This window comes from Podarcis liolepis (assembly GCF_965112155.1).
Source record: "Podarcis liolepis genome assembly, chromosome: 2".
NCBI lineage: Eukaryota > Metazoa > Chordata > Lepidosauria > Squamata > Lacertidae > Podarcis > Podarcis liolepis.
In genome coordinates, this window is record NC_139555.1 from 35,725,131 (window position 1) to 35,738,122 (window position 12,992).

At 42.1% G+C, this 12,992-nt stretch overlaps 1 protein-coding gene across 19 annotated transcripts in view; it reads right to left on the bottom strand.

The window, feature by feature from the left end:
* Positions 1–5,471: 5,471 nt before the first annotated feature.
* Positions 5,472–12,992, bottom strand: part of EXOC7 (exocyst complex component 7) — a 32,083-nt gene continuing 24,562 nt past the window's right edge. For all 19 annotated transcript variants that reach the window (XM_083487530.1, XM_083487529.1, XM_083487528.1 and 16 more), the window contains 6 exons: positions 12,200–12,317; positions 9,535–9,630; positions 8,182–8,245; positions 7,053–7,094; positions 6,797–6,930; positions 5,472–5,670 (listed from right to left, as the gene is read on the bottom strand). In XM_083487530.1, the coding sequence (XP_083343656.1) occupies positions 5,568–5,670; positions 6,797–6,930; positions 7,053–7,094; positions 8,182–8,245; positions 9,535–9,630; positions 12,200–12,317 (557 nt within the window). In that variant the 3' untranslated portion in view covers positions 5,472–5,567. The remainder of the gene's footprint in view (positions 5,671–6,796; positions 6,931–7,052; positions 7,095–8,181; positions 8,246–9,534; positions 9,631–12,199; positions 12,318–12,992) is intronic.

Consider the following 12,992-nt stretch of genomic DNA (forward strand, 5'->3'; position numbering starts at 1 on the left):
GGGCAAGGCAAGTAATTTGTGCCCCCTAACCCGTGGATTTGCACCCCCTAACCCGTGGATTTGCGCCCCCTAACCCTAACCCCCAGATGTTGCGCCCGGTGCGGCCGGCTCCCCCTGCACCCCCCACGCTACGCCACTGGATGGACAGCTGCAGCAACATGAGAGCCTCAACAACACACCCTTGAAGCCTTAAGGCAGGAGAACTCTGTCCCAGTTTTGTCCTCCCTCTTGCCAAGCAAGTATCTATCCTGCAAAGAAAAGAACCTACTTAAAGTACAAGACCTCCTTTATTCAGAATTTAACAACCCCAATCATTTTCTGAATTCTGATCAGAGGCAAAATTCATTTGTTGAAGAACCTGGGCCCAAACAAACACCAATGCTTAGGAAAGGGGTTTGGATCTACACTAGAACTATGAATGTATTAAATATATCAAAGGGGTTTAAATTCAAATTCATCAATTACCAGCTGTTTATTTTCCCAAAGTCCATCGGTAATACTTCAAATGTACCTTTCAGCAGCATCTCGGGTTCTGCTTATTTTGTTTTCTGCGGCAACCACCCGAAAGGGTTTGCATAAGAGATCACTTGAATTCCCCCTCAAGTGCTTTGGTCATATGAAGCTTGCAAGCTGAGTGTTCATTCAGCTCATCTTTCTCCTTTACCTTGCAGACTGTGGGACAACTGAAGAGTCATCGCATCTCAAACAAGCTTCTGCCCATGTGGACAGGCTCTTCTTCTTCATCTACTTTGGACTGGTTGTTGTGTTTCATCTCCTGTTTTCCGCACTCTGGCTCTTTTGGAAATGCGAATCAGGGAAGCCTCCAGGAGAAGACTACTTAGATGGAATCGAATGGGAACAAAAATAATGGTGTCACCCTTAAAGCCTTGCTTTGTACTGAGTTGAAGTTATGCATATTTGCCGATCCTCTATCTGCATAATTTGCTTTGATCTAAAGATTTATGGAAAATGGAGTGCATTCAGCAGTCTTCCAGGAGATGCATTTCTCAGAACTGATTAAATTTTTAAAAGGAAGAATACATTGAAAATGGTATTTTAGATGTGACACAAATGATTGCTTCTCCCTAAAAAATGTGGAGAGTTTTCCCAGTTCACGTATGTTGCAGAGCAAATGTTCTCCAGTACAGTAGATGCTTTACCCTGATATTATTTTGTGGGCAGGTGAAAACCTTTTCATTTTGTTGAGCATCTGGGGCTTAGTGGAGACATTATGTATTTTTGTTTTGTGGTACTATTTTTCTATTGTGTATAGGTTAGGTTTATTTGCATTTTTGAATTATTGTCAATCATTTTATCAATAGAAAGAATGAGTGACACCCACTTGTGTCTGCCCACTTTTGCAACAGACTTCCGCTCACACAACAGGGCTTCCTTTTCTTCACTTCTTTCCTGCAACCCCTTGCCTGTCCACCAAATATGCTTTGGAGAGTTGTGGTGGCACTGTTTGGAGCAGGTTTAGGGGTGTGTGCAGGTCTGCAGGAGGGAAATATAGGAAGGGGAAATTCATTCACTTGCAATCAATAAATATTGCACATAAACAAAAACAGAGCAGTAGCCAGGGCTACCCTGCTCCTAGAAAGCCCAGGTAGTTTTCACTCACCTATCTGGTAGTGTATTGCTGCTACCAGCATCGTACAGTTACTGAAATGTGGCTCTCCAATTACACCTAGATTAATCTTTGTGTGTACTATTCCTCTTTCCCCCGGATCTGCATTTTCCAATAAAAGGACAGTGTAGAATTACTAATGCACAAAAAGAAAAGGAGTACAGGTGATGCCTTTCATTGCTGCTATGATAAAACAACCAGATGGATTAAGGGAATAACATTCAGTCATAGTTCACCTGCCCAAAAAGACAACAGAAGAGACATGACTCAGGAACTAGCTAGAAAAAATACTGAGAGAAGAGTAAAGGTGCAAGGCACATGCAGGTGGAAAGCCGGAACTGTACCAAATCCAAGTTATCTGGCTCACAAATACACATTCACCACTTGCTGCGTGTGCTGCCCTTGCTACAAATTGCATGTGTGAATGGGACCAGAGATCAAGCACTCAAACAGAACCTGCTTGCCCCCTCAGGCACAGTGCATTTCAGTGGAGCCTGTTCATATCTTCAGCTGTGAGTATTCAACAACACATGACTCAAGCAGTGAGCATGTGCCATATGAACGGGCGTAACAAAGCCAAATCAGAGTCTTGCAAGAAGCAGACATGCAAATGTGAATTAAAGGTAGAGGTCGCTAGTAAGAAAACCAAATAGTGGAGGGGGGGTAACCTACCATTAAGAAACAAATGTTGAGTTTTTAATAATATTGAAGACAGAGGCAGGAATGGGATCACACAGGAGCTGTTAAATTAAGTGTTAAATAGTTCAAGCAGCTTTCTGTTTCTTGTCCTAACTTTTCTGTATCTTGGTTAGGTGAGAAAAGTTGGTTGTGTCATGGGAATTGTGGAAGTCTACAATGAGTACAAGCAGGTCATCCATACTTCCTAGCAATGCTTTGAGAATATGGCACTCTTCCTCATTCTTTCCCACAAGAAGAAGAAGAGACTTTATTTGCGTAGCCGACAGGCCATAGCATCAAAGGACAAACACCGACAAAAATACATTACAAATATAGATACCATAAAATCTTATGACGTATTAAAACCCTAGGTAGAAGCTGGATTATCATTCATCAATGACCCTCTGTCCCATGGGCAGCGGCCTTTTCTCTGGTAGATTGTTCCAGGTCGGTTAAGTAAATAGACCAGCCAAATTGCAAGATTATAAATATAAATATAACCTCGGAGGGATGGTCAGGACAGGGAGAAAGATAATAATAACCAGATGCAGATAAATTAATAATCTCAGTACTTAAAACTTGGCAGAGGTAATAAAATAATAATAGTAAAACATAATGATGATAATAATAAGATCCTAGGCGAGGAATCCGGGTGACGACACTGATGTCTTTCAGATAGCAGCTCTCAGTCTCATTGCTCTCTCAATAAATTTGGCAACCTTCTCTGTTGTCGAGCTGTTCTGGTCGGCTAGGAGTGAGAACAATTTGGCTTCACAAGAGCGGCCCGGGATGGCAGATAGGAGCAGCGTGATGGTCTCGTCCCTGAGATCTTTATATAGGGAGCAAGACAAGAGAACATGTGACACAGTCTCTATGTAGCCAGCTCCACAGGGGCAGAGCCGGTTCTCGAATGAATTTTTTTGATATCTACCTTCAAGAACAGCTGAGGGTAACATATTTAGTCTGGCCAGTGTGAAGGCCCACCTGAGTTTTGGAAGGGTTAAGGTAGACAAATAAGGTGCCCGAAAATCAAAGTGGGAGGGGGGCAGATAAGTGTACCAAGCACTAAATTTCTTAATATAGGCCAGATTATTCTGCTGCTCAATATCCTTCATGCGCTGGTCAATAATGGTTTTTGCCTTGGGGAGACCCATTTTCATGAGATGCTGTGCTTGGAGGCCACATGTAAGTAGTTTTTGATGTAGTTCCCGCAAGTTTGTTTCTAGCTCAATAGGGCTAGATAATAATTATTCTAAAATAAAGCTAGAATTGTAATCCAGGCAATTGATTTCTCTAAATTGCAGTAAGAGCACCAATTGCATCAACACTTGAGGCATTTTTAACAGGGGTCTGATTTTCCTACTTAAAGTTTTAGGACTGTTTCAACTTTAAATAGGAAAATCAGACCCCTGTTAAAAATGCCTCAAGTGTTGATGCAATCTGTGCTCTTACTGCAATTTAGAGAAATCAATTGCCTGGACTGCAATTCTTTTAGAAGGAGAACATTGTGATCCAGTAGTTGAAAAGTAACAATCCAATATATCTGCAGGTTATCTTTGGAAGATGCATTACCATCACCACTGAAAAACACTCAAAAACTGCAGGGAATAGCTATGAGACCTTTTCAGCTCTTTACTGAGTGCCATTAAGATAACCAACAATGTAACATTATTTCAAATCTTCAGGCACTCTGGAGTGACTGCACTGCAAGGAAGGTTTTTGAAAGGGGTGATGCTCTTGAATCTACCATTGAAAAATCACACCTTGAAGCTAAGAGCTCTAATTGAAGTGGAAATCCATAGAGATAGTTTTTGGGTCCCTTCTAACTCTACAATTCTATGATGTAGAGATCCCCAAATGGCTAACAGTGCAATTCAATACCTTTCGAGCAGTACAAGTAAATATACTATCAGATACATCTTAACGCATGTCTGCATATGGCTACATATGTTCTGTGCCAAGCCAGCACAAAATGCCTTTCTGCTCTCCAACTCTGGAATGTCCTCCCCAAAGTAGTACAATGCCCAGAGTATAATGCTGCCAGGTTCAGGATAAAATGTGGTGTTGGCATTTGAAAGCATTAAGCTGCCTCAATCTGCTTTTAGTTTCTTTAGTCTCTGATTGCCTCCCCATTGCTAAATTATTATGAAAGATGTTACAAGTGTTGCTTTTATGCTAATATCTCTTTGTACACTGTCCTGGAATCCATCAGAGGAAGAGCAGCTTAGAAAAATTTTAAATAAATACATCCAAGTCTTACTTGTCCCTAGAGGAGAAGGGAATGAAAAAAGAGACCAAGATACACTGTCAGCACATGACCTCATGTCAGGAAAATCTCCACTGAACTTTCTGGCTCACTTATAAATGCTGAACCAGGCATGGAAGAGATTACTTTACAATTGCATCTATTACCCTATTTTCTTGCCAATTATTGGCCTTTCAGGATACTTATCTACCATTTACATTTCCACTGGTAGTAATCAACAAGTGATTTCCTCCTTTCTTTTCGGGAATAACTTCTCACACATTTCAACAGGGCATACAAGGAAAGAGGGCAAGAACCTCTAGATTAAAAAAAAGGAAATAAACTGAGCCAGAATAACTCAACAGAGCGGAATCTGCAAGGGCTCGATTAAGCTTGGTAAGCCTGCAGATACTTGATGGCCTTTCTTGATTTTTCTTTATTAGGCTGGCTGTACCAGGTGACCTCCAGACAATTAGCTCCCATTTCGGTCTGACCATCTCTGTAGACATTTTTAATAAATTGAGGCTTTGCTGTATTTTGTGAGTGGCAGCATCTTTCCACTTATAGCACCATGCAGCTGTCCCAAGTGCCATCTACAAGTAGATTTTTTGTTTATGGATAACTGTTTGTTGGTGTTTGTATGTTCCTTGTACTCCTGTTGAAACTAAAATAAAATAAAATAAAAAAGGAAAACTAGAGAGAGGTGGGTTTTAGGCTTACATAGGAATGGCCAGGGCAGTGCCTCTGAAGGAGAAACTAGCTCATCCTTAAACTATAGGTTGCACTTGTGTGCACACTATACAGAAGGATTTAGCCCTGTGCAGAAAAGAGAATTCTATACATATTACTAGTATCTTAGGAACACCTACCCACCAAGCAAGATTTCAACCAATGATCTTGTAAGAAGAGACAACCCATAAATCATGTTCTTAGGAATTTATAAATTTGATAAATACAAGCATAACTCAGGGCCATCATACTGGGCTGAGAAAGTACTGAGACATACAGGCAGAGAGGTCACGCTGATGTGTCGAACAGTTTCTCAATCATCTCTCCCACCTGCTCCACCCTGTATTTAATGTATTTCTCAGGGTTCTTGGTAAAGGGTACATTGCCATACCTGCCAAGGGAAAAGCAAGGGGGAGAAAAAGGTGTGACAAGCATGGACAGGATTTCTCACTCCTCAATTCCCCTCCCCTTCTTCACCAGATGCCAGAACAACATGCAGTGGGCAGGATTCAACTAACTAGTCCCACTAATGAAAGCCTGTGCAAGAACATTTGCTGGTGCAATGGGGCTTTCCATCTTCCTCTCCCATGTGCCCCCTGAGAGTGGCTCAGGGGACAAAGGTGGCAAAACCTCCACTTGTACTGACAGAACAATCAACATTGCATTATGTTGCATTCCCCCAATCCATTCAATTCCAGTGAAGTTATACAATTGCTACAAGCGGTCGAAGATCTGTTATACAGCAAGGCTGAAGAGAAAAAGAATTGCTGTGTTTATTCCCAGTGCTGGGAGTTTAATGTGATGCAGGCTGAGCTACTACTACATACATTTGGTGCACAAAATGCTGCCTTCTTGATCCATCTACAATCAAATATAGCCAGCTACTGGTACAGACAAAAACCCACAAAGGGGTGGCAGCTATCCTAACTCTCCTCACCATCTTTCTCCCATCACAACTGCCTAGGCAAATCCTTTCTTCCAAAAATGAGGAAAGGAGTTAACTTCGCAGCCCATTGGTGTTGGAAGTGGGCGAGCCTTTGCAACTCCAACAAGTGCTCTGGGCTGCTATAGAGCCAGAAGACGTATTATACCCGTCCTTCTGCTTAGATCCCCAGCTTAGAAAGTTGCTTGTACATTATGCTTCATAAATTTCTTTCTAGAAGAGATAGAGACCCCCCCCCCAAAAAAAGAAAGCTCACAGGTGGCAGGCTGGCAACCTCCACCCTTATGGTCAGAATCCATTTATTTCAATTGGGGGTGTAGGAGAAGTGAAGAGTGAAAAAAAAGGCAACAAACTAAAATACTAAATTCAACAATGGCAATTCATAGTCACGTTTCAAAGGTATCCTCTCAATGCATACTAATAACTTGGGGCCCTCAGACACCGGGGGAGGGGCTAATTCTGCACATATCTATAAACCCATCACAGACAATGACAGCTTTCAAAACAGGAACACAACTTTCAAAGCCTGTCAAAACTCTCTGAACAAAGACATCTTTGTGGGTCAAATAATTACCTGCTTAGTAAGGCAGAATAGGTCTCTAGCACAATATTTTTCTGGGTCTTCCGGATTTTGTCCCTCTGTTCTGTGTCAGGGATGGCCCAAGCCTTCTGGATTTTACACAGCTCCTCCAGACAATCATTAAAACCCTTTCCCAAAGAGAAGATAATGTTAAGCATGCATTTGGTTCTGTAGAGCAGTTGGAAAAGTTAACACAATGGGTGCAAAGCCAAGAACAAGAACATCTGTCTAGGCTCCGATCGCCAATTACCTTAAAGCGATCCTTGATGGCCTGTCTCTCTTTGTCTTTGAGCTGTGGGAGATTGAGAAAAAGAGCTCTTCTGGTTATTTCTTCTTCTCAGACTAATTTGTTCCAGGGCTGATATTCCAATGCTTCTTGATTAATTGGGAGCACTTAGCTTGATGCTGGGCCCTATACATTCATAGGAGTCTTATATAGGCCTTACAGACATGCACTCAGTTAATACTCAATGAGTATTTCTGCTTTTGCTATAGCGTAATGGCATGTGAATAAAGCTCCTACCCACACTTCTGTTTGAGCACTATAGACAGGGATCTAAAGGTTTTCCCAGCACAAAGCAGGCAATATTTCCCTCTGGCAACCACCACACTCAAAGAACTAGGGTCAGTTATCCATGCCCAGGTTACTTTCACTGCAATGCTCTCTATGTGGTGCTGCCTTGGAAAATAGTAACTTCATTAATGCAAAACGCTAGTGCCCGATTATCTGGAGAGGGTAACTCTGATCTTATATCAACCTGTGCTTTTGCCCATTTATTTTTCTGGGATTGATTTACAGTGCTGAATTTGACCTTGAAAGCCTTAGGCAGTTTAGGACCAGATTACCTGAGAAACCACTTGCACCCATATGAACCTGTCTGGCCTTTAGGATTGATCTTGCTAGCCCTGCTCTCTGTCCTGTCTACTGGTAAGATCAGGAAACAATGTATGAGAGACAGGGTGTTCTCTGTGGCGGTGCCTGTGAAATATCCTCTCATGAGAGATCCGTAGGCAGTTAGCAAGGACTTCCTTTTTCTAGCTGGCTTTTAACGCAAACTGCATATAAGCATTTCATGTGCCATTGATTTTTAAAAAGTCTTTGGTGATGGGACAAGATCTGGATCATCACAAATTTGGAGGGGTGGCTTCTTTTCCTGGATGACACAGTCCTGCCAAAATTGGCCTTCCTCACAAAGCTGATAAGAGTCTTGGGAGGGAATACTAAACACATTCAATGCCATGAATAGTTTGGCTCTAATGTGATTTCCACAACAAACTCTTATATAGGTGTGTGTGTGTGTGTGTGTGTGTGTGTGTGTGTGTGTGTAATATACATCCTAACTTTCCAACACAGAAAGCTACTTCTGAAGTGTTCTCACCTTGACTCCAGGTTGGACGACAGGCAAGTTTCTGTCCAAGAAAGAGTCAGTTACTTTCAACCAGCTGAAATAGACATAAAGAAGAGTAAGCAACGTGGGTGTGATGGCCACCCAAACAAATGAATAAAATAAGTGACAAATTACAAATGCATGTGCTATATATGCTCCAATATACAGAGGATCCAAATAGGGGGTCTAGACCTTTATCACAGCATGTTTGGCTTCAAACATGGATCTGTCTGTACATCCAGGGCTCAGAAGAATACGTGCTTTTAAGCAGCTTGTGTTATTTGGGCATTAAGTGATACAGAAATTAAGTAAGAATAATAATATTTGTTAGGCTGCTCCAGGGGTACGAAAATGGATCTGACCAGTGGTCTGCATCCAGCACCTCCAGCACCTGTAGGCCATTCTGACAAGTGAGCATCACCATGACATCAGATGGAGCATTTTGCTTTGCCTTGGCAGTCTGAAATCATAGAATCTTAAGAGTTGGGAGGGACCCAAGGGTCATTTAGTCCAACCCCCTGCCATGTAGGAATCTCAGCTAAAGCATCCATGACCGATGGCCATCCAACTTCTACTTAAAAACCTCCAGGGAAATGAAACCCTTCGGGCAAAGGTACAGGAAGTTGGCAGGCACCAATGATCAGCAGCACCTGGAAAACCCTCTTGCAACAGGGATTCATGTCTTTATGTGCCCCACACATCATATATGATATCAGATACAGAGTAGGTAGGCACAGCTTGGGAACATTCTGCTGAAGTGTGAAGCTGTATATAAAAATAAATTTTAAAAGGCCAGAGACGGGGTATTAGGATCAAGGCTGGCTTTTGCCAAATCAGTTCCTTGAAGTCTACTACAACTTGGGACAGGAAGGCTTGTGGTACTAGCTGATGTCTGGATCTCAGGACTAGCATGTCAGCACACCTAAATTGTTCCTTATAAAAATGAAGCTTTCAGTTCAGCTCAACTCCTCACCTCCTGAATACCTATTTTATATGGAAAGCCAGCCTCTGAGCTGCTTATCAATCTGCATATGTATAGATACCCAGCACCTTTTCAATTAAGCATATCTAACTGCCATCCATTCACATGTTGGTTTCCTATCTCATCAGCAAAACTAACCTTTGGCAAATACTGGAAAGAGCAATGTACCCTACTGCATGCAAGCTGTGGGAATGAAAATTGTTGCTGAGTCAGAACTGCGATCTATGTCAATTATTTTTACTTGAATAACATTTCCAAGAAGGACATTGCCTTCTCCAACTTCATAATGTTCTACTGAAAGGCCTCTTCACATAGACAATGATTATAGGCTAATGGGAAAGGAGCAGCCACATTCTTCTGACCTGCGCTGGTATGCAGTGATTTGCTGCTCAATGTGTTCTCTATAAGATTTTTCTGCATTCTTCTGCGTCACAGCCACCAACTGGATTAGCTCAGACCTAGGAGGAAGAACAAGGACAAGCAGTGCTACATGAACAATGAGGTCACAAGGCATCAGTACTTTTCTGAGGGTAGAATTTCAAGTTTTTCAAAACAGCTGCTTAGTCCACCTGTAGTTTTAAGTTGAAACAGGGCCCCACATATGTTGGCTAGCCTTGATAGCTAGCCAAAATGTGGGTTCATCACTGCCCCATGGGCGAAGGAGTTTTGACTGTGGCATCACATTCAGCTTCAGGAGATGTTCCAGACACACCAGAGGCTCAGCGCAACTATGGGGGTAAGTACTCACTCCTTCCTGAGCAAGCTTTGTGATTATAGCTGACATTCTGTGACTAATAAATGACTGGAAAGCAACAATCCGTCTCACTGTATTTCAAGCCTCAGCACAAGGACAGAAAGACTCCCCTCCTTCTTCCAAGCCTAGATCTGGGCATGGAGTCTCTCAGATCATGCCCTGACTTTGGGAAGGCTTGGAAAGCACCAAGATAATGCACTGCTTCCTGAGCTTTTCTGAAGACAGTATAAGGTCTAAGGTATAAGGTATAAGGTCCTTACATAGGGAAACTTTTTAAATGTGTGATGTTTTGTTATGTTTTCATATATGTTGGAAGCCACCCAGAGTGGCTGGGGCAACCCAGTCAGATAGGCAGGGTACAAATAATACTATTCTAATTATAATTATCCCCCTCCTCCAGGTTAGGGAGAAAAGCAAAGGCTCTGAGCAGAATAAAAAATATAGCCACCAATGGCAAGCACATTAGAGAAGTCTTACCTTGAAAACCAATTAAACCCAGCATTGTATCATTCATTTCCACCCAGCATTTCAATAATAGGCAGCTGTTGCTCAGGATCAAACCCCAAAACACTTCCCTCCCCCCCATTCTTCTGCAGAGCACTAGCAGCAAAGATGGGATACAGGATGGGGTAGCATAGCCATAGACTGATGTTAAATTGCTAAGGTCCTTTCTCTGCGCTGTGTTTTATGGATAGGTTTGCCTGCAAGCTCTGGGTGCATGTAAAATGTTATTTATTTATATATCACATCTCTATACTGCCCTTCCTTTCACAGGAGGCCAGGCCTGTGAAGTTACAGCTTTTAGTCAGGTCTTGGGTAAATGAGCAGAACCAGAAGTTAACAAGCCAGAATACGCATGCTTGTGCACTAGACTCTCAACAGACATACCTTAACCCTTCGTCCTCCAAACCCTGGGGATCAAAGCAATCTAAGAGGTGGTGGTGCTGGGAGATGGAAAAGGAGCACTTGTCTGGGTGGTGGGAGTAGCCTCCATCAGTTGCAATTTTAAGATGAAAGTGAAGTAATAGCAACAAGGGCTATTGGAGCACATGGTAAGAGAGGCACTAGGGATGAAGAGCAGCTGTTGGGGATGTAGAACTAATAGGTGTTGTTTTCACATTTCAAAATTGAAATATAAGGCTCTGAAGCTTAGGAACATTAGGCACTCTGACAAAGGTAAAAAGGTAAAGGACCCCTGGATGGTTACGTCCAGCCAAAGGTGACTATGGGGTGCGGCGCTCATCTCGCTTTTCAGGCCGAGTGAGATGGCATTTGTCTGCAGAAAGCTTTCCAGGTCATGCGGCCAATATGACTAAATCGCTTCTGGTGCAACAGAGCACCATGATGGAAGCCAGAGAGCATGGAGATGCCATTTACCTTCCCGCTGCAGTGGTACCTATTTATCTACTTGCACTGGTATGCTTTTGAACTGCTAGGTTGGTAGGAGCTGGGACAGAACAATGGGAGCTAACCCCATCGCACGGACTTGAACTGCCAATCTCCCGATCGGCAAGCCCAAGAGGCTCAGTGATTTAGACCACAGTGCCATCCGCTGTCATACTCTGACAAAGCTGATTGCTAGGCTAGTGGTTATAAAGATTTCACCACCATAATTACAAGGACAGACCAGCTGGAATTTTCTCTTTCCCCCTATAATGACTGGAATTCCTCACTTTCTATGTGCCAACAGGGTTTGTCTGACCAAACATACTATGGTCCTCCCTGATGGCAGTGTGCTTTGTGACACCTGTTGGTACACCATAATCTGGATAACTACCAACTTAATTGTATTATTGTATGCATAGTCAGGTAGAAAAATTTAGATATATAAATGCTTGAGTACTGAGTAGTGGACAAGATCATCTGCAGGAATGTAAAACTGCAAAGGGCTTACATTAATTGTTATTTGTCTGAGTAGCTGCTCTTGAGTCATGCAAAGCAACCAGCAGTAAATTATTTCTTGGACTTATTGGGAAGCGCTCTCCAGAACAAGAGCCTTTCAGCTGACAAGATAAAAGAGCCTCATGCAATCACAGCCCTTTTGGCTGCTTTTATTTTCCATTCCTTTGTGCAAGACATTGCTTACAGTAGGAATGACAGACATCAAAGGGCCCTTTCTGAAGGGGAGCAAAGCATGAGTGAAGCAGAAAAACTGGAGTACAAAATGTGCTCTGCCAGAGAGTTAACGAAAGAACCTAATAAGCACAAATTCAATTATAGTGGCAGAAATTCCAGTCTTCCAGCACGTACATAAACAATATCCAAGTACTTACTTTTCAAGGGACTTCAGGATGTAATTGTAGTTGTTAAGCAGGAAGATGGCACTTAAAGATTCCTCATAAACCTTGGATTTACTGAGAAGGTTTAGTTGCAAGTTGCCCAGCACTTTGCCTTAACAGAAAAGATGCATGAGTAGGAGACAAGAAGACCACTGTAAAGATCTTAAGTAGATTACCTATGCCACTTAGCTGGCTGGCTAAATTCTAACCAATCTATATAACACAAAGTCTCAGTGAAGATGCTTCTTTGAAGATCCTGGCATCCAGCGTGAGATAACCAACACTGGGGCCACTTGCAGATGAAGTATATATTTAGCAGTCATCCTAATCCTTTTTTAAAAATATATATACAAAATTTGCACACAGTTTATAGGATGTTTATTATTCTGAACTATCCACTGCCATCATTCTCATAATTTTTCTTACGGAAAAAAGTCCAAGATTTGTTTGTTTTTAAATCGTATTTGTTGTGCAAGATTGCAGCAGTGCCCTTGCTATTTATCACAATGTACCCACTTGCTTGGCAATGTGTTATAAAGGTGCACTCTTAATACACCAACGACATATACTGGAACCTACATAAACCTGTAAGATATCTACAGAAAGGTGCAACAGTTTGAATGCAGCCTTAATTAACAAAAAACATAACACATTTTTAAAATGCCATCTTTTATATTTCATTTTCCTTGAAACAGGGAACTAATCTACATTTCATAGACTGCTTACTGTTTTGTCAGGAGCAGCAATTGCAGCCCATCATGGCTGCAGGTAAAGGGGGAGGGGTGAA